Source organism: Bufo bufo, chromosome 3 (genome assembly GCF_905171765.1).
Source record: "Bufo bufo chromosome 3, aBufBuf1.1, whole genome shotgun sequence".
Lineage (NCBI taxonomy): Eukaryota > Metazoa > Chordata > Amphibia > Anura > Bufonidae > Bufo > Bufo bufo.
The window spans coordinates 407229107-407247991 of record NC_053391.1 but is presented as its reverse complement, the minus strand read 5'-3'; the positions used below and the strand labels follow the sequence as shown (position 1 = coordinate 407247991).

At 45.1% G+C, this 18885-nt stretch overlaps 1 protein-coding gene across 1 annotated transcript in view; it reads right to left on the bottom strand.

The window, feature by feature from the left end:
* ZZEF1 (zinc finger ZZ-type and EF-hand domain containing 1) overlaps positions 1–18885 on the bottom strand; it is a 183981-nt gene that overhangs the window by 23920 nt on the left and 141176 nt on the right. Inside the window, exons 42-46 of the mRNA XM_040424851.1 lie at positions 17527–17659; positions 14805–15001; positions 10077–10196; positions 7737–7916; positions 6097–6197 (exon numbers count right to left, since the gene is read on the bottom strand). Coding sequence (XP_040280785.1) covers positions 6097–6197; positions 7737–7916; positions 10077–10196; positions 14805–15001; positions 17527–17659 — 731 coding nt within the window. The remainder of the gene's footprint in view (positions 1–6096; positions 6198–7736; positions 7917–10076; positions 10197–14804; positions 15002–17526; positions 17660–18885) is intronic.

Below are 18885 nucleotides of genomic sequence, written 5' to 3'. Positions count from 1 at the left end.
GCACCACCGCCTGCAAGATCAGGCGGCCCAAAGCAGCATCCGCCGATGCATAAGTGTTCACCTTGTAGAACTTGGTGAAGGTGTGCAAAGAAGACCAGGTGGCCGCCTTACACAATTGTTCAGCCGAAGCTCGATTTCGCTGAGCCCAGGAAGCCCCGACCGCTCTGGTAGAATGAGCGGTAACACCAAAGGGCGGTTCCCTGCCCTTAGCACGGTAGGCCTCAGCAATAGCCATCTTGATGAAGCGGGCAATAACCACTTTAGATGCCGCCAGCCCCCTGCGCGGACCCTCCGGAACCACAAATAGAGAATCCGAGCGCCGAAAGGGTCTAGTTACATCCAAGTAGATCCTCAGAGCCCTAACATCCAGACGGTGAAGATCCCGTTCCCGAGGATGAGACGGGGACGGGCACAGAGAAGGAAGGACAATATCTTCATTCAGGTGAAAAGCGGACACCACCTTCGGAAGGAAATCCGGAACCGGGCGGAGAACCACCTTGTCCTGGTGAAAAACCAAGAGGGGTTCTACGCAAGAAAGTGCCGCCAATTCAGACACACGCCGAAGAGACGTGATGGCAACGAGGAAAAAAACTTTGCAAGACAACAAGCGAAGGGAAACCCTGCGCAGAGGCTCGAAAGGAGAAGATTGGAGAGCCGTCAGCACAACATTAAGATCCCAAGATGGAACGGGAGCGCGATACGGGGGAGCATAGTGAGCAACCCCCTGAAGAAAAGTCTTAACTGGACCGAGCGGAGCCAGAGGTCGCTGAAAAAGGATCGAAAGCGCTGAGATCTGACCCTTTAGGGTACTGAGACCCAAACCCAAGTCCAGACCAGACTGCAAGAAGGATAAAATCGTGGGGAGAGAAAACCGAAGGGGATGAACATCTAAGGTCTCGCAGAAATTCAAATAGGCCCGCCAGGTTCGGTAATAAATCCTGGACGATGCCGGTTTACGCGCACGAATCATGGTACGGATCACGTCAGCAGAAAACCCCCGCCGCGTTAGGACCGCGGTGTCAATAGCCACGCCGCTAAACGTAGCGACCCTAAATGCTGGTGGAAGATCGGCCCTTGAGAGAGGAGGTCTTCTCTTAGAGGCAGAGGCAAGGGGGCGTCTGCCAGGAGCAACATAAGGTCGGCGTACCAAGGACGACGAGGCCAATCCGGGGCTATTAGGATCGCAGGCGTGCCCTCCGCCGCGATCTTCCGAAGGACTCGTGGAAGAAGAGGCAGGGGCGGAAAAACGTAGAGGAGAGAGAACTCCGTCCAGGGAAGGACGAGCGCGTCCGCGCCGTAAGCGTCCGGATCCTTGGTTCTGGCCATGAAGGTGGGGAGCTTGTGGTTGAATCTGGAGGCCATGAGATCCACGTCCGGACGACCCCAACGGAGGCAAAGAGACTCGAAGACGTCGGGGTGCAGAGACCACTCGCCCGGGTCGATCGTCGTCCGGCTGAGGAAATCCGCCGCCCAATTGTCCACTCCCGGGATGTAAATGGCCGAAATGGCTGGAACATGAACTTCCGCCCAGCGAAGGATTAGAGACACCTCCCTCATTGCCGCCGCGCTGCGAGTGCCCCTTTGATGATTTATGTATGCCACAGCCGTGGCATTGTCCGATTGGACACGAACAGGGTGACCCTGAAGCAGCGAAGTCCAATGCCGGAGTGAGAGGAGAACCGCCCTCAGCTCCAGAACGTTGATTGGCAGTTTGGACTCCGATGGAGACCAAGTGCCTTGTACGGACCGAGGAGGAAACACCCCCCCCCCAACCCCGCAGACTGGCATCGGTGGTAATCACCAACCAAGTTATCGGTAGGAAGGACTTCCCTTGGGGAGGGGTCCGTAACCACCAGAGTAGAGAGGAGCGAACCTGGGGGGGAAGGGGAAAGTGCTGATCCAGACTTTCCTGGGACTTGTCCCATGCGGACAGAATGGCAGTCTGAAAGGTGCGGGAGTGATACTGCGCGTAGGGGATTGCTTCGAAACAGGACACCATCTGTCCCAAGACCCGCATGCTGAACCGGAAGGAAGGACGGCGGTGGTTCAGAAGGCTCCGAACCGACCGATGAAGGAGCTGGCGCTTCTCTGACGGAAGCCGAACCTCCGCTGCATCTGTATCCAGCAGCATCCCCAGAAAGATCAGTTGCCTGGATGGAACAAGAGTGGATTTGGGAAGATTGATAATCCAACCGAACCGGCGTAAGGTTTGTAGCGAGAGGTCCACACTGGCAGATGTCAGTGACAGAGAGGGTGCCTTGATAAGGAGATCGTCCAAATATGGAAGAAGAAAAACTCCCCTGGAACGAAGTAAGGCGAGGACAGGGGCTAGGACCTTTGTGAAAACGCGAGGGGCCGTCGCCAGCCCGAAGGGGAGGGCAACGAACTGGTAGTGGTCGGACCCCACTGCAAAGCGCAGAAAGCACTGATGACACCGAGCGATTGGAATATGAAGGTAGGCGTCCTGGATGTCGATAGAGGCCAGGAACTCCCCTTTTTCCAGAGAGGCCAACACCGACCTGAGAGACTCCATCCGGAATCGCTGAAGACGAAGGAAACGGTTTAACCGTTTTAGATCCAGAATGGGACGAACCGAGCCTTCTTTTTTGGGGACCACAAAAAGGTTCGAATAGAACCCCTTTAATCTTTCTTCCATGGGAACCGGAGCGATGACCCCTTTGTCCAGAAGGGTGCGAGTGGCAGTAAAGAAATCGGCCGCCCCTTGGGGATCCCGGGGAACCCGGGAGCGAAAGAACCGAACTGGAGGGAGGGACGTAAACTCGAGTTTGTACCCGGAAGACACAACTTCAAGAGCCCAGGCGTCGGAGACGTGCGCCTGCCAGAAGTCCCTGAACAGGAAGAGACGTCCCCCCACCCGGGCGGGTGGGGGCGCACCTTCAGGTAGTGTTCTGCTTGGTCGCGGGAGGGCGAGCAGGCTGTGACTTGCGCCAGGAGGGCTGGGTCCGAAAAAAAGGTTTCTTACGTCTGTCTTGGACAGAGCTAGGGGATGGACCTGAAGAGGTGCGAGGTGCGGGAGCCCTGCGGGAAGACCTGAAACGAGAAAAAATGGGACGGCCTCGAGTGGTGGTCCTAGTCCTAGATTGAGGAAGATGCGTACTCTTCCCCCCCGTGGCTTCGGATATGATTTCATCCAAGCGGGTCCCGAACAATCGAGAACCAGTAAAGGGAAGGCCAGTAAGAGACCGCTTTGACGTGGAGTCCGCCGTCCAAACCTTTAACCAAAGCTCCCTCCTGGCCGAAACGGGATGCTTCACAGACGAATTTGCCGGCTTGAACGATAAGTTGGGCTAGAGCACGGAGGTCCTGAATAGGGACGTCGGATTCAAGCTCCTGATCCAGCTGAGAAGCCCACTGTGAAACCGCTTTTCCAGCCCAAGCGGAAGCAAAGACCGGCCGGAGGGCGGAACCGGAGGCTGCAAACATACCTTTGGTAATGGCCTCTATACGGCGATCCTCAGTGGATTGTAAGGAAGAGCCATCAGCAACGGGAATAGCCTTGCTTTTTGCCAAACGGGCCACCGGGGGGTCGACTTTGGGTGGTGACGCCCAGTTTGTAATGCAATCCGCCGGGAATGGATAACAGATATCCAACTTCTTAGGCGGGGTAAAACGGGCATCAGGGCGGGCCCAGGCCTTGGAAACCACCGACGAGAAGTCAGTGTGGAGGGGAAAAACTGCAGACGTCTGTTTTTGGCGAAAAAAGGAAACACTGTTTTTTTCAGAATTAGGAGGATCATCGTGAATCTTAAAGGTATCACGAATATTGTTAATAAAATGGCCCACAGCAGAAGCCAGTTTTGAAGGCAAGGCCGAGTCCATATCACAATCTGAATCAACTAGTTCCCCTTCAGAGGGCATATCCTGTATCGAGGAAGGGCCCGACTGAGAGCGCACCCTTGGGGGTGATACTGAAGCATCCGAGGATGATAGGCGCTCCGCCCTAGACCGCTTCTGGGGTTGACGGGCTCTGGAGGTGTCGCCTGGAGAGAGGGACTCAGACGGGTCAGCTAAGATAGCGGACCCGGAGGGCCCAGCAGGGGAAATACTCGGCTGCGATAAGGGCAATACCTCTGCAAGGCGGCCCACAATGTTAGAGAGGCTGACCACAGCCTGGGAAAGGGATCTAGCCCAGTCAGGGGGATCCAATAGGCCAGGGGGTGACACAACAGATGGCGGACCCTGTAATGGGGCTTTGCAAGCCGAGCAATGCGGGTCAGGCTGCCCTTGAGGGAGGGGCGCCTTACATGCGGTGCAGGTGTGATACCAAGGACCGGCCGGCGCTGAGGGGTCAGACATGTTGGCTGAAGTAATATAAAAGCGTCCAGGCCAGAGGGCTGCAGAGCTAGAAAGGGTCAACAGTCCTACCAGGTCACAGTGGGAGCGGACGACAACAGCAGCGACAACAGCAGCGGCAAATCCTGAGGTAAAACCTGAGGTAAAACCCGAGGTAAAAACGATCCGTCCTAAGAGCAGGCACGAAGAGGAGGCGGGGCCAGCGAGGAGCGGGAAGAAAGACGTCCGCCCCCCCGACTGAATGTCTAACATGTACAGGAGAAGCGGAACGAAGCTCCGCCCCCCGCCGGAACTTTCGCGCGCGCGCGATTCAAACAAATATGCCGCCGAGAAAATATTGCCCCCCGACCACCTCCTTATACACCGGCGGCGAATGACACACCGGTAGCCGGCAAGAGAAGTCAGCCGGCAGCTGAACACAGCGGCAGCACTGGCCGAGATAACAAAAGGCGGCCCCACAAGGCCGCAGCACCTGAGGTAAACTTGTGCAGTAAACCCTCCCCCACGAGCACCGCTCCGTCCTGCTCCACACACAAGGGGGGGGAAGCCGACAGTAAGCCTTGTAATGTGACAAGGCTAGGCAGAGGGAACACAGAAGTTAAAACCCTAACACAACGAACGGCTGCATAGCCACCTCACCAGTCGACGTTTTCACCCTCAGTCCATCCAGCAGGGACGCCCCTTCAGCCACTGGCACCGAAGTGGCAGGAAGCTGGAGAGGGGCTTGCAGGCGGGCGACCCTTGTGCTGGCGGGATGCAGGGGAGCTGGGCTGCCCTGGTCCTCCTTTTCTTCTGTGGGGGAGGCAGCAGTGCGGATAGCCGGCACTGGCGCAGCTCAACCCCGGGAAAATTTTGTTTTCACAAATAAAGGTAAAACATACTGAATCAAATTTACCAATAGCATGAAGTACAATGTGTCACAAGAAAATCTCTGAATGGCTTAGATAAGTAAAAGTGTTCCAAAGTTATTACCACATAAAGTGACATGTCAGATTTTCAAAATTAGGCCTGGTCAGGAAGGGGGTAAATGGCCTGGTCTGGAAGTGGTTAAACATTTATGTAATATACTTTATTAGGAAAGTCCATCTTTAGTGTTCTACTGAGCGCTGAAGACGACTATGTGTATATACTGAGGCAGGCTTCCAGCCTACCTCTCATCTCACTGCCCCAGCCTCTGCCTCCCTGTTATGTCCCTTCCTACGTGGCCTGTTGCCAGCGCTAACAGCTGGCAGATCTGTACATGTCTCTCTTAGTTGTTGAGGGCAGAGATGGGAAAGACAGGAAAGAGGGGCAAGCTGCAGTGTTCTGCACTGACAGTAAGTGTGCTAGGTTACTGTATACTTACTGTCAGCGCAAAACGCTACAACCCCCATCCTCTGCCCATTTTCTGAATGGTAAGTGACACACTAGAAAGATAGGGAGAGGACTGGGGCTGCAGTGTTCTGCACAGACAGTAAGTGTGCTACCTTACTGTATACTTAAGTGCTGGAAGCTTCATACTTCACTCTCTTCTTATGGAACCTGTATGCTTCCCTGTCCAACTGTATCTCATCTTGTATCCAGGCTAGAGGCGGCCAACAGGGTAAAAGAACCTCCTTTCATTGTACAGTTTTCCCCAATAAGCTTATCCTTTCACTCTAATATTGTAATCACTTACATATATCATTACATTCACTCATAGAAAGCTACACTCAATTCCAAAAACTCTTTTGTAGTGCATTATTTTGTCAATGAGTGTATGCAGTAGTAAAAGAATAAGTGAAAAATCCTGAAATATATTACCTTTTGTGAACTTTTTCAAGGAAGGAGTCTATATTCTTCATTTCCATCTCATACATGGCACGGAGGATATGTAAAGGTACGTTGTGAGACTCATGAATCACCTAAAGGTGGTACATACAGTTCATGTAATTCAGAAAACCATAAAGAGCAAGTAACAATTAGGTTTATTTGGAAATGAAATTATTTTTTTTTTTTTTACATATTCTAATAGTTTTGTGCTGCAATCTTCATTTCTTTATTCATATTCAGCCCCCCCCCATATTCACTTTGCAACCTGCTCCTAGTTTCAGAGTATCCCTCCCAGTAATATATGCTGGACATGAGGTCTGTGACTCCAGGATGCTACTGCCTTCACTAGCACATTTGTTCTCTGCTTTCCCCTCTACAAACATTGATGCTGATGGCGTGCGTGATCAGCCCTTTCCCTGCAAGCTATGCCAAGTTATGATACAGTCGGTGCAATCTCCTCTATCTGCCTTTGTTAGACTTTGCGTTGTGTGCTCTGTACAAGTCAGTTCAAAGTCTTTAATGGCATCTAAAGAACTGAAGATGCTAGAAAATACTTAAATTTTTTTTTTTTTAAAGTACACATGGGGAGATGATGAATGTGTTGACACCAGTTTTGTGGCATAAATATTATTAAGGCAATGTGCTACTTTTTCCAGCTAGTACTCCCATGTAAGAAGCTGCCGACAGGTCTTCAAAGCTCCATTCTATGCGACAGTTCATTCTGATTAGAAAAGTGATAAATAAAACTAGACCACCATCATATTTTTGAACACGGCATGACATTAGTGGTCTTTATTCTTTCCAGGCATAAAATGGACATGGTTGAAAAGGAAAGACGTTGTACCTAAATGATAGCAAATATAGAACTCTCAAATCTCACCGCAGCTCAGTATACCAATGCAGTATAGCAGTGTCAACCAAAAAAGTAAGTTTAGATTGGAAAACCACTTTACCAATTACAATTAGGGAGATTTAACACTGACGTTGAGACAACCAATCCAAACTAGGAACTATTTGGATGCAGGCAATAACAAATCAATGTACGACTAAAATAAGTGGCTATGCAAAGAAAGCATCCAATAACAATTTCTGTTACCCTTCCATTACAATAGTGGCCTTCAGGCAATGCTCTTTTCATTTCACAAACTGCTCTAGTGGGGATGTGAGCCCCAAAAACCTTTTCCACGGACTCCCAATTATAATTTTTATTTGCAGCAGATAATATTTGGGGTCACCGATTTTACCTGTAGAACAATTTCTAAAAAACCAAAACAAAAAACACTTCCACTCCTCTGATAGGATCGCACAGCATTATACAGATTTATAATGCTGTGTAACCCTTAGAGTCCTGAAATCTATTGAATTAAACATAATGCCGTCAAAATTCAATAGATTCCAGGTCTCACAGGAACACACAGCATTATAAATTATTATAATGCTGTGCGATCCTGTCAGAGGAGCAGAGGCCAGAAAGGACCTCTCACTGACACATGGTGTGAGTTTATCGCATTGAACTCGCTCGTGTGTCTCTGGCCTTATACTTATACCTGTTTGTTTCAGAGAAAGTTTGATGCCAGTTACCATTAAGAACTTTTGAGACTTTTTTTACTTCCTGGTTTTCACTTTCTTACCTGAAAACATATTTTTGTGGCTTCATCAAGATCTTCGAACGGATTAGTTTTCTGCTGCATTGTATCAACAGATGGAGACTCCAAATCTTTGTCTTGGGCCTGATTCTCAGAATCTGACTGCTCCGTTTCAGACACCAAATGTGTTTCTTTCTTTGATGTATACAGCATTATAGACAGTATCTGCACACACACAAAAAGAGATGCATAAAGCGCCTCCACTAGGTTAGCTTTAAAGGGGTTTTCCTAGATTCAAGTACTGATGAGCTATCCTCTGAATAGTTCATCATTCACGTGACTTAGGTGCAGCTCAGCCCCACAGAAGTGAATGGGGTTGAGCACAATACCAACAACAGCCGCTATCAGATCTATGGTGCTGTGCTTAAGCGGTGAGAAGGCAGAACGCACAGGTGCACCGGTGCCCTCTCAAACAGCTGATCGGCAAGGGTCCCGGGTGTCGAACCCTCACCAATCAGATACGGATGACCTATCCTGAGGAAAGGTCATCAGTATTTAAATCTCGGAAAACCCTTTTAATACAGTTTACATATAAAATTTTGCTGATACATGACACTACTTATACTGATTCTTTGTTATATTCCATTCTGTGCACAGGCACTGTCACAATTCTGCAGGCTCTAAAGCTCACATCCCCGACAATGGATAGATCCTGATTCTACATAGTGTTTCTCATGGTGATCTCAATGTTTTGATGTTTTCATATCAGGCTTCTGTGAGAGAGTAGATATACTAGTGGGATCCGAAGGAGAAACTACTTTTTTTTTTCCAGGATACCTCCATAGTAATACCTGGCCTAAACTATTTTGTTTAGTGCTGAACTGCATTGTGATAAAGAACGTTCTATGTAGCATGCTTCCTTAAAAAGGACTGTCGCCTCTCCTGACTTGTCTGTTTTAATAAGTCTACCGTTTTGGTTTCCGTTTGTGAGATTCGTTCAGGGCTCTCACAAGTGGTCCAAAACGGATCAGTTTTGCCCTAATGCATTCTCAATGGATAAAGATCCGGAGGCAAACGGATCCGTCCTGACACACAATGTAAGTCAATGGGGACGGATCCGTTTTTACTGACACAATATGGCACAATAGAAAACTGATCCGTCCCCCATTGACTTTCAATGGTGTTCAAGAGGGATATGTTTTGGCTATGGTACAGATAATACAAACTGATCCGTTCTGAACGTATGCAGGCGGTTGTATTATCTGAACGGAAGCGTTTGTGCAGATCCATGACTGATCCCCACCAAACGCGAGTGTGAAAGTAGCCTAACTTGTTGGCTTGCTTGCAATAACAATTCTGGAGCATTTACCTTTATAACTCAATGTTGTGCTATTCTTCTATTATACCTACTAGACATTAAATAGTGAACTTACATCAGTCTACAAAAAGGGTACAACTACACAGCACCATGTGTTACGCGACCTTTTTGTAATCATAGTCAATGATGTCGCAGTGCAGCCTTAGTCTAAAAGGTCCATCGGGTGCTACCAGATTTGGGGGAGTCAGACTGTGTAGGGACACACCCCTGACAGGTAACACCTAGATGGACCTTAATGAATGAGTTGCCAGCAGTCTGCAATAAATAATAAATGCCTAGTAGTAATAACAGAGGAATAGCACAACATAGAGTTATATAAAAAGATGCTCCACAATTTTTATTACATACGTAATGCAAGTAGGTACTAAAACAGTCATATCAGGAGAGGTGACTGGTCCTCTTTAATACTGACTAAGTCAAACTGGAATCAGTGATATCAGTAATACACATAAAATAATAGCTGACGAATTAGTGTATATGGGACCAGTCTGACGGTGCCACAACTAGTGTTGAGCGAACTTCTGTTTTCAAGTTCTGTGTACAAGGTTCAGGATATCTGAGAATTCCGTTATGGATTCCGCTACCAACGACCATAACTTATGGCCCGTGGTAGTGGAATCTATAACGGAATTCTTAGATAACCCGAACTTGAAAACAGAAGTTCACTCATCCCTAGCCACAACTACTGGAGTCAGACTGGGGTGCTGTATCATAAACACATCACATTCTTGGTTACCTATGAGGTAAGCAGAACCATGAGTGTTTGTCAACCAAGTGTATGAGCAGCTTATGTGGAAAAATGCTATACAAATGGCGTTGTAGAAGATGTCATAAATAAAGGGGTCTCTCGCTTGTGGGGCAATCTGAGAAGCAGTTACACAGAAGGAAGTGTATGCCGACGGGAAAAGTTCATGAAGCAGCTCTTACAGGGGTTATTTACATGTACCTAGACCCACCATATACATTATATAACAAAGTATTGTGTGTGTATTCAGAACAAGCATTACCTCTAGATCACGAAGAAGCCATGTTTTACTGAAACCAGTTCCTTTACTACATTTTCGCACCAGTATCTTTAATAGCCCAGAGTGAATAAATGCAGACTGAATTTCTTCAAAATTATGATTCTGCAAATTTAAAATGTTAACATGAGTAAACACATGGATGAAAAGAACTGGATACATATTTAATAACTCAGAAATTAAGAATTTAAGAACAAGAATATCGATACTGTGATATTCATAAAACGAATACATTTTACACTAAGCTGTTAGTACAAGTATTCAAAAGTAAAATGACAGAATTTCTGTCTGGAAAATATATAGTTTAGGCCACCTTTATATTGTCATTTTTCATTGCCCATAATGAGATGAAAAGTGACTACAGAATATATTGCGATTAGGTAATTCCATAAGCCATGCTGCCCTGATCCACTGCAGGAGATGTCCAAAAAAAAAGCTACACCTTTACTTCTGCAGCATCTCATACTTTTTAATGATATTATAGGTCAGTTCATAATTTTAAAGCAAACTTGTTAAGTTGAACATGGTCTCTGAGCTGCAGGCAGCACATTATAGAGCAGGAGGAGCTGAGCAGATTAATATATAGTTTTGTGGGAAAATATTTAGTACAACTCCTATAATTCCTGCTCATTTGGGGCTTTGAAGTCAAGGATTCGGTCCTATCAGTGACTGACCGCTATCTGTGTATACAGTCGTGGCCAAAAGTTTTGAGAATGACACAAATATTAGTTTTCACAAAGTTTGCTGCTAAACTGCTTTTAGATCTTTGTTTCAGTTGTTTCTGTGATGTAGTGAAATATAATTACACGCACTTCATAAGTTTCAAAGGCTTTTATCAACAATTCCATGACATTTATGCAAAGAGTCAGTATTTGCAGTGTTGGCCCTTCTTTTTCAGGACCTCTGCAATTCGACTGGGCATGCTCTCAATCAACTTCTGGGCCAATTCCTGACTGACAGCAACCCATTCTTTCATAATCACTTCTTGGAGTTTGTCAGAATTAGTGGGTTTTTGTTTGTCCACCCGCCTCTTGAGGATTGACCACAAGTTCTCAATGGGATTAAGATCTGGGGAGTTTCCAGGCCATGGACCCAAAATGTCAACGTTTTGGTCCCCGAGCCACTTAGTTATCACTTTTGCCTTATGGCACGGTGTTCCATCGTGCTGGAAAATGCAGTGTTCTTCACCAAACTGTTGGTGGATTGTTGGAAGAAGTTGCTGTTGGAGGGTGTTTTGGTACCATTCTTTATTCATGGCTGTGTTTTTGGGCAAAATTGTGAGTGAGCCCACTCCCTTGGATGAGAAGAAACCCCACACATGAATGGTCTCAGGATGCTTTACTGTTGGTATGACACAGGACTGATGGTAGCGCTCACCTTTTCTTCTCCGGACAAGCCTTTTTCCAGATGCCCCAAACAATCGGAAAGAGGCTTCATCGGAGAATATGACTTTGCCCCAGTCCTCAGCAGTCCATTCACCATACTTTCTGCAGAAGATCAATCTGTCCTTGATGTTTTTTTTTGGAGAGAAGTGGCTTCTTTGCTGCCCTTCATGACACCAGGCCATCTTCCAAAAGTCTTCGCCTCACTGTGCGTGCAGATGCGCTCACACCTGCCTGCTGCCATTCCTGAGCAAGCTCTGCACTGGTGGCACTCCGATCCCGCAGCTGAATCCTCTTTAGGAGACGATCCTGGCGCTTGCTGGACATTCTTGGATGCCCTGAAGCCTTCTTAACAAGAATTGAACCTCTTTCCTTGAAGTTCTTGATGATCCTATAAATTGTTGATTGAGGTGCAATCTTAGTAGCCACAATATCCTTGCCTGTGAAGCCATTTTTATGCAACGCAATGATGGCTGCACGCGTTTCTTTGCAGGTCACCATGGTTAACAATTGAAGAACAATGATTTCAAGCATCACCCTCCTTTTAACATGTCAAGTCTGCCATTTTAACCCAATCAGCCTGACATAATAATCTCCAGCCTTGTGCTCGTCAACATTCTCACCTGAGTTAACAAGACGATTACTGAAATGATCTCAGCAGGTCCTTTAATGACAGCAATGAAATGCAGTGGAAAGTTTTTTTTGGGATTAAGTTAATTTTCATGGCAAAGAAGGACTATGCAATTCATCTGATCACTCTTCATAATATTCTGGAGTATATGCAAATTGCAATTATAAAAACTTAAGCAGCAACTTTTCCAATTTCCAATATTTATGTAATTCTCAAAACTTCATAGAGGGGAGGCCATCAGTCACTAACAGGACCGAATCCTTGACTTCAAAGCCCCAAATGAGCAGGAATGTAAATGAATGAAGCACAACTTCTACTGAATATACTATACTATAAAACTGTATATCAATCTGTTCTGTAACAAACTGCTGGCCGGTTACACTCCATTTTCAGGGTTTCTTTAAACACTTGCCAGTGAATGTCCTATTGTCTGACGTTTGAGGAAAGTAGCCAATATTGAGTACTTATAGCTTGCTTTCCAGAAGTACATAAAAAGGGCTTGAACTGCAGAAATCTTTTTTGTTGTTGGCTACATTATGTGGCCACACACTCCATACACCTCCTAAAGGAGACTTATAAAACCAGATGTCATGAAACATCCATTTTGTTCCCAAAAGGAAATCCATAATGTATCATTTAGTATAATTAACTACTACTACTACCACTATGGTATATTAAAGAGGACCTTTCATGGGTCCAAACACTGTAAACTAACTATCAGGATATGTTGCGCGGCGCCCAGGGATCTCACTGCACTTATTATTATTCCTGGGCGCTGCTCTGTTCGCCCGCTGTGGTCCCCGGTATATTCTCCCGCTCTGTATGCTAATTGCTAGCATCGGAGCAATGGGGAGGTGACTGCCCTTTTTCTCAATGGTCGTTCCTTCTCCCTGTAGCGCTGTCCAATCAAAGCGCAGAGCGTCACAGCCAGGGAGAAAAAAAACAAAGCAAAACTCACCTTCTCCCTGGAAGGAACGCCCATTGAGAAAAAGGGCAGTCTCCTCCCCATTGCTCCGATGCTAGCAATTAGCATACAGAGCGGGAGAATATACCGGGGGCCACAGCGGGCAAACAGAGCGGCGCCCAGGAATAATAGTAAGTGCAGTGAGATCCCTGGGCACCGCACTAAATATCCTGATAGTTAGTTTACAATGTTTGGACCCATGAAAGGTTCTCTTTAAAGTGTTTAGCTGTGGATTACAATATTAAAACAGTTGGATTAAAAAAAAAAAAAAAAACTCTTGTAGCTAATCATACAAATGGGAGAAATTAATCAAAGCGAGTTTAAAGGGAATCTGTCACCAGCGACCTCCACATCAAACTGTTTGCAAAGACCTATAGCTGTGGTACAACTGTTTAAAATGCTGCTTTTCTTTTGTTCATCTGAGGCTCTGTTCCAGAGTTATGATACTTTTTCTTAATATGCAAATTAGGCATTTGGTGCAATGAGAGCGTCACCATTGCTCTTATTGCACCCATGCTCCACTCATTTCTGTGACCAAGACCTTCCTGGCTGTGTTCCCAGTGCCTGGCCCTGTCAATCAGAGCAGTGAGGGAGGGGCTGTCCACAGGAATGAGTGGAGGTTGAGTGCAACAAGAGCAATGGTGACGCCCTCAATGTTTTAATATGCTAATTAGGCAATTGGTGCAAAGTATCATAACTCTGGAATGGAGCCTCAGATCAACAAAAGAAAGAGAATATTTTAATCAGGTCACCCACAGCTATGTATCTATGCAAACAGTTTAAGAAGTCATGTCACCAGTTTATTCCCTTCCCTTTAAAGTACACATGTACCAATAAACAACTTTGCATAAATCAATAGTACAAGTGAAGGTAATAAACGTAGCATTTTTTCATAACATATAATACACTTTCTACACTCAGACTCCGCTTTTCCTTCCCCTGCCTCCTGAACTGTTTAACTGTTTATTCACTCTGAACTCACTGATAAAACCATACACAGGAGGCAGAGATGAAGACAGATTTTCAGCACTGAGAGATCAGGTTACATATGCTCCCCAAAGAAGTCTGTGGGGAGAATAAGGTAGGAACATGATATCTACCGAAAAGAACACAGAGGTTCTGCTCCCCTATCACACACACATGCATCAGCAGCATGGAGGACATGTTACAGCAGCTGTGCATCCAGCAACAGCAACATTTCGGGGTCTTTCCATGCCTTTCTTCCTCTGCAGCTGCTCCTGCCCCCCTTCCCTCTCCACAAACTTCCATGGACATTAGCTGTAACTAGACCCCTTTAGTGAAGCTTAAAATATGTTTCGTATGGACAGAGTTTATCAGTGACCGACAGCAAAAGATCAGTGCAGGGGGAAAAAAAAAGAGTCGTCGTCGGATTAGTGGAGAAAAGTAGAGTTTTTATCTAATCAGATATATTAATTTTTTTTTTTTTATATCTCTGCTTGTACTATTGATTTATGGAACATTGTTTATAACTGGAGTTTAAGGAAAAAGTGTCCATGGCAGCCAACCAGATTTTAGTTCTCATTTTTCCGTGCTTTTCTTTTTTCTTTTGAAAAAATAGAGGGAAACGGATAAATTTTAACGTTGTACGAGTCTTAATAAAGCTCCTATAGATAGATATCAAAAAGTCTAAATCCAGTTAAGTGTTATTACTCATTTGAAATATCCTCAGTTGGCAGGTTTACATATAGGAGTTGAACCAGCATCCTCAGGGTTACCTTAAGAGTTTTATATAACCCCTTTAGAGCCAGTGACAGGACCCACGTAGCTTCTACCGCCTCCACACAGCTGTTGTCCAGATTCAACTGCAGGAGGTGGCGGGAAATGGAGGCAAAGTGTTGAAGATACTTCTTGACATTTCTTTGGGTAAACTGCCCATCATAGTCAGTGTTCTGTACCAGTTGATAATCTTTCACTGGGATGAGAGATTGACAGTAATTGTAAAGACTTTTAGATAAAACGGTTAGTAAGTATTATTTCTCCTCTTTTTTTTAAATGTAAATTTAAAGTGGTTTTCTGGGAAGTAAAATATTGATGACCTATCCTCAGGATAGACCCTCAGTATCTGAACAGTGGGTTTCTGAAACCCAGCATCACCAGTGATCAGCTGTTTGAAAAAGCCACAGCGATGTGGGTGGCACTGTGGTCTCGTGGCTCACCAAGCAAAGCACGGTACGTTGTAAAGCGGCTGTGCTTGGTATGGCACTGAGATGTGCCTAGGCTATGTGGCTCATAAAAGTGACGTCATCGGCCAAGGAGCAGCGCTACCTCTTCAAACAGCTGAATGGTAGGGTTGTGCCAGTTAGACCCCACCGGTCATATACTTTACCTATGCTGAGGATAGATCATCAATATTTTACTCCTGGAAACCATTTTAATGCATAGGTTCACTTTTAGTGAGCTAAGAGGACACCTATACTTAGGAAACTGAATATTAAGCATACAAAGTATAATAAACACATATCTGCCCTCTTCAGGGTGTCACTACCCCTGGCATGTCTGTTTTAGCAAATATTTGTATTTCACATAATCTAAAAATTTGACAGGATATTTTTTTACATGTTGCCCTGTTCCTCTGCTATTCCTACTACACATTTATGAACAAATTGCCAGCTGGGTGTCACTACACGCACTCACACTGTTCAATCAGCACTGCAAGTTCAGACTATGTTGGGACACACCAGATGGCAATTCATTTATTTCATCTTACTGCAGAATGAGACTGGGATATCAGTTTTTAACAAGCCCCCCACATCTAACAAAGTTTATTTTTAACCAAATTAACTCTATAGATTTTTCCTTAATCTGAGTAAAACTTTATACTATAACAAAACTTAATTATAGGAAAACATTGACTGATGTAAAGTCCAGGATCAGACAGACGTCCCAACACTCATCTACTTAACCCATAATCTAAATCCATTGATACACAAATACCCCTCCCCCTAATAGTGTGTTTTACTAAAGAGGTTTTGACTACAGGGGAGATTTATTAAACTGTCATTAAGGAAAACTGGCTCAGATTCCACCTTTCATTTCCCAAAGGAGCTCTGAAAAATGAAAGGTGGAATGTGATTGGTTGCTATGGGCAACTAAGAAAGTTTATGACAGTTTTAATAAATCTGCCCCACTGAGTACACCACAGTTCTACCTTAACTCTTAGTAATGGAAAAAGATAAAACGCTCTCCAAATTTAAAAAGCTTGAATCTCCATGTGGGTTCAATCTTGTAGCTGCCTCATTGTGTCTATTATTGCATGTAAAATCTCAATATAAGAACCCAACAGTAAAAATAGCAAAGAATTTTTGTATTTATTTTATTCACATCATGCCGGCATATTGCACAGGGCTGTACAGATATTATCACTCTCTTTACTAAGGTAAATGTCTTTCTAAACTCAGAGCCTTAGAGAATAACTTTATTCCATATCATTGTTAAAAGCGAAGGTGCCAGCAAGATATGGCCTCAGGGTTGTTCATGTGACAAATCTAATCGCACTGCAACCAAGTGTGCCACTTTTTAGACATGTTTTAGTCACAATTTAGGAGCGCTGATCTGGGCTGTTTAACCCCTCACGCCACATTTAAGCGGTTACAGAGGGAGTGGACTCCCTCTTTACCCCATCGGCACACTGCAAATGAGATTGCAGGGTGCTGACATCAGTGCAGGGAGGCTGGGACCTAGAGAAGGCCCCAGGTCTGCCTCCAGCGTTTCCCAGCAGGCTGTGCCTCTCTGGCTCAGTCTGCTGGTGAATATCAGTATAGCACTGACATTAAAATGCATGGCACTATAGGAATAGTGCAATGTATTTAAGAAGAGTGCCTATTGTAGTCTCCTTGTGGGACTATTAAAATGGTTAAAAAAAAAAGGAAAAAATTCCAAGTTAAAAATACACTTTTTCCATTGAAAAAAAGCTTTTCAATGGAAAAAATTGCAAAAATAAGATCTCCTCCACATATTTGGTATTGCCAAATACGGAACGATCCATACTAAACAATAATTATGCAATTTATTCTGTACGGTGAATGATGTTAAAAAAACAAAAACAAAAAGAAACTATAAACAAATGCCAGATTTGCTTTTTGCTTAGTTGTCACAAGAGACGGAATAAAAAGGTATCAAAAAGTGTTATGTACCCCAAAAAGATAGCAATGAAAACTACAAGTCGTCTCGCAAAAATCAAGCCCTCAGAAAGCTCTGGGGGCGGATTCCCTTGCTTTTAACAATTATATAGCATAAAAATGTTTGTTTTCTTTTTAATGTTTCTCTAAGACAGCGAGTTTATCGCTTTAGGAACGTGTACCTTCATTATCTTCCCTCCGACTGAATAAATGTCTTTCTAATAGAAGTCAGATGACCTCTTTGGGGGAAAATAAGGAACAATAGAGCAAAAACTAGGTGACACACAGCGGTCATTATCATGTGTTATACCATACTTACCGGTTTTGCGTTTTCTTGTTTTGATGTCAACAATCACAGCTTTATTTTTCTCAGTGAAGTGCTTTAATATAATCACATCATGGGGCTCTTTGGCATTATCTAAATATACAGAGTGTGTACCCATACATAGTACCTGCAGGCAAAATCATACTATGCATAAAAACAAATACTTTATAGAGACATCTGGCAGAGAGGTGTGGAAAGATTACAGATAAAGCAGATCCCACTCCTCCCCTTATTATAAAGCATCCTTTACTTTAGAATATGTGCGGCAATTTCATGACAACTTTAAAAGGGGTTTTCGGGGACCCAGTGGACCTCAGAAACCCACCTTAATTGCACGAGTCCCCTGTAGAAGAAAGTTTGTGATATACTTCCCGTCTTGAAGTTGAATGAAACAGCCGTTTAGAAATCCAGTCACATCCGTCAGTATCCGTCAAATAGAAGTTCAATGGCAGGAGATTGGTGCTCGCTCCAATTCACCTTTTCTGCCGTAAGGTCAGAAATTAAAAACTTCATACAGTAGAAGGACAGCACTTGAAGAATTTAATGCAATTTAGGCTACTTTCACACCTGCGTTAGGTGCGGATTCGTCTGGTATCTGCACAGATGGATCCGCACCTATAATGCAAATGCTTGTATCCGTTCAGAACGGATCCATTTGCATTACCATGAACAAAAAAATAAAAACGGATCCGTTTTGACTTACACTGAAAGTCAATGGGAGGCGGATCCGTTTTCAATTGCACCATATTGTGTCAGTGAAAACGGATCCGTCCCCATTGACTTACATTGTAAGTCAGGACAGATCCGTTTGGCTCTGCATCGTCAGGCGGAACGGAGGCAAATTGATGCATTCTGAACGGATCCATTGGGGCTAAACTGATCCGTTTTGGGCCGCTTGTGAGAGCCCAGAACGGATCTCACAGGCGGACCCAGAAACGCCAGTGTGAAAGCAGCCTAGGTTTGTAAATAAAATAACATAACTGCTTCAAATTCACAGAGTGCTGTCCTTTTACTGTAGTGAATCCAGCCAAGTAGTGTTTCTCCTCTGAAAATACTGCTTCCACTGACATGTACAGGTGGGGGTCCGACCCCCGGGACCCCCACCGATCAGCGGTTTGAGAAGGCCGCGGCACTCCAGCAGCGCCACGGCCTTCTCACTGTTTACAGCTGGCCCAGTGACGTCACGACTAGTATCAACTGGCCTGGGTGGGGCTAAGCTCCATTCAAGCGAACAGAGCTTAGCCGCGCCCAGGCCAGTTGATACTAGTAGTGACGTCACTGGGCCAGCTGTAAACAGTGAGAAGGCCGTGGCGCTGCTGGAGTGCCGCTGCCTTCTCAAACAGCTGATTAGCA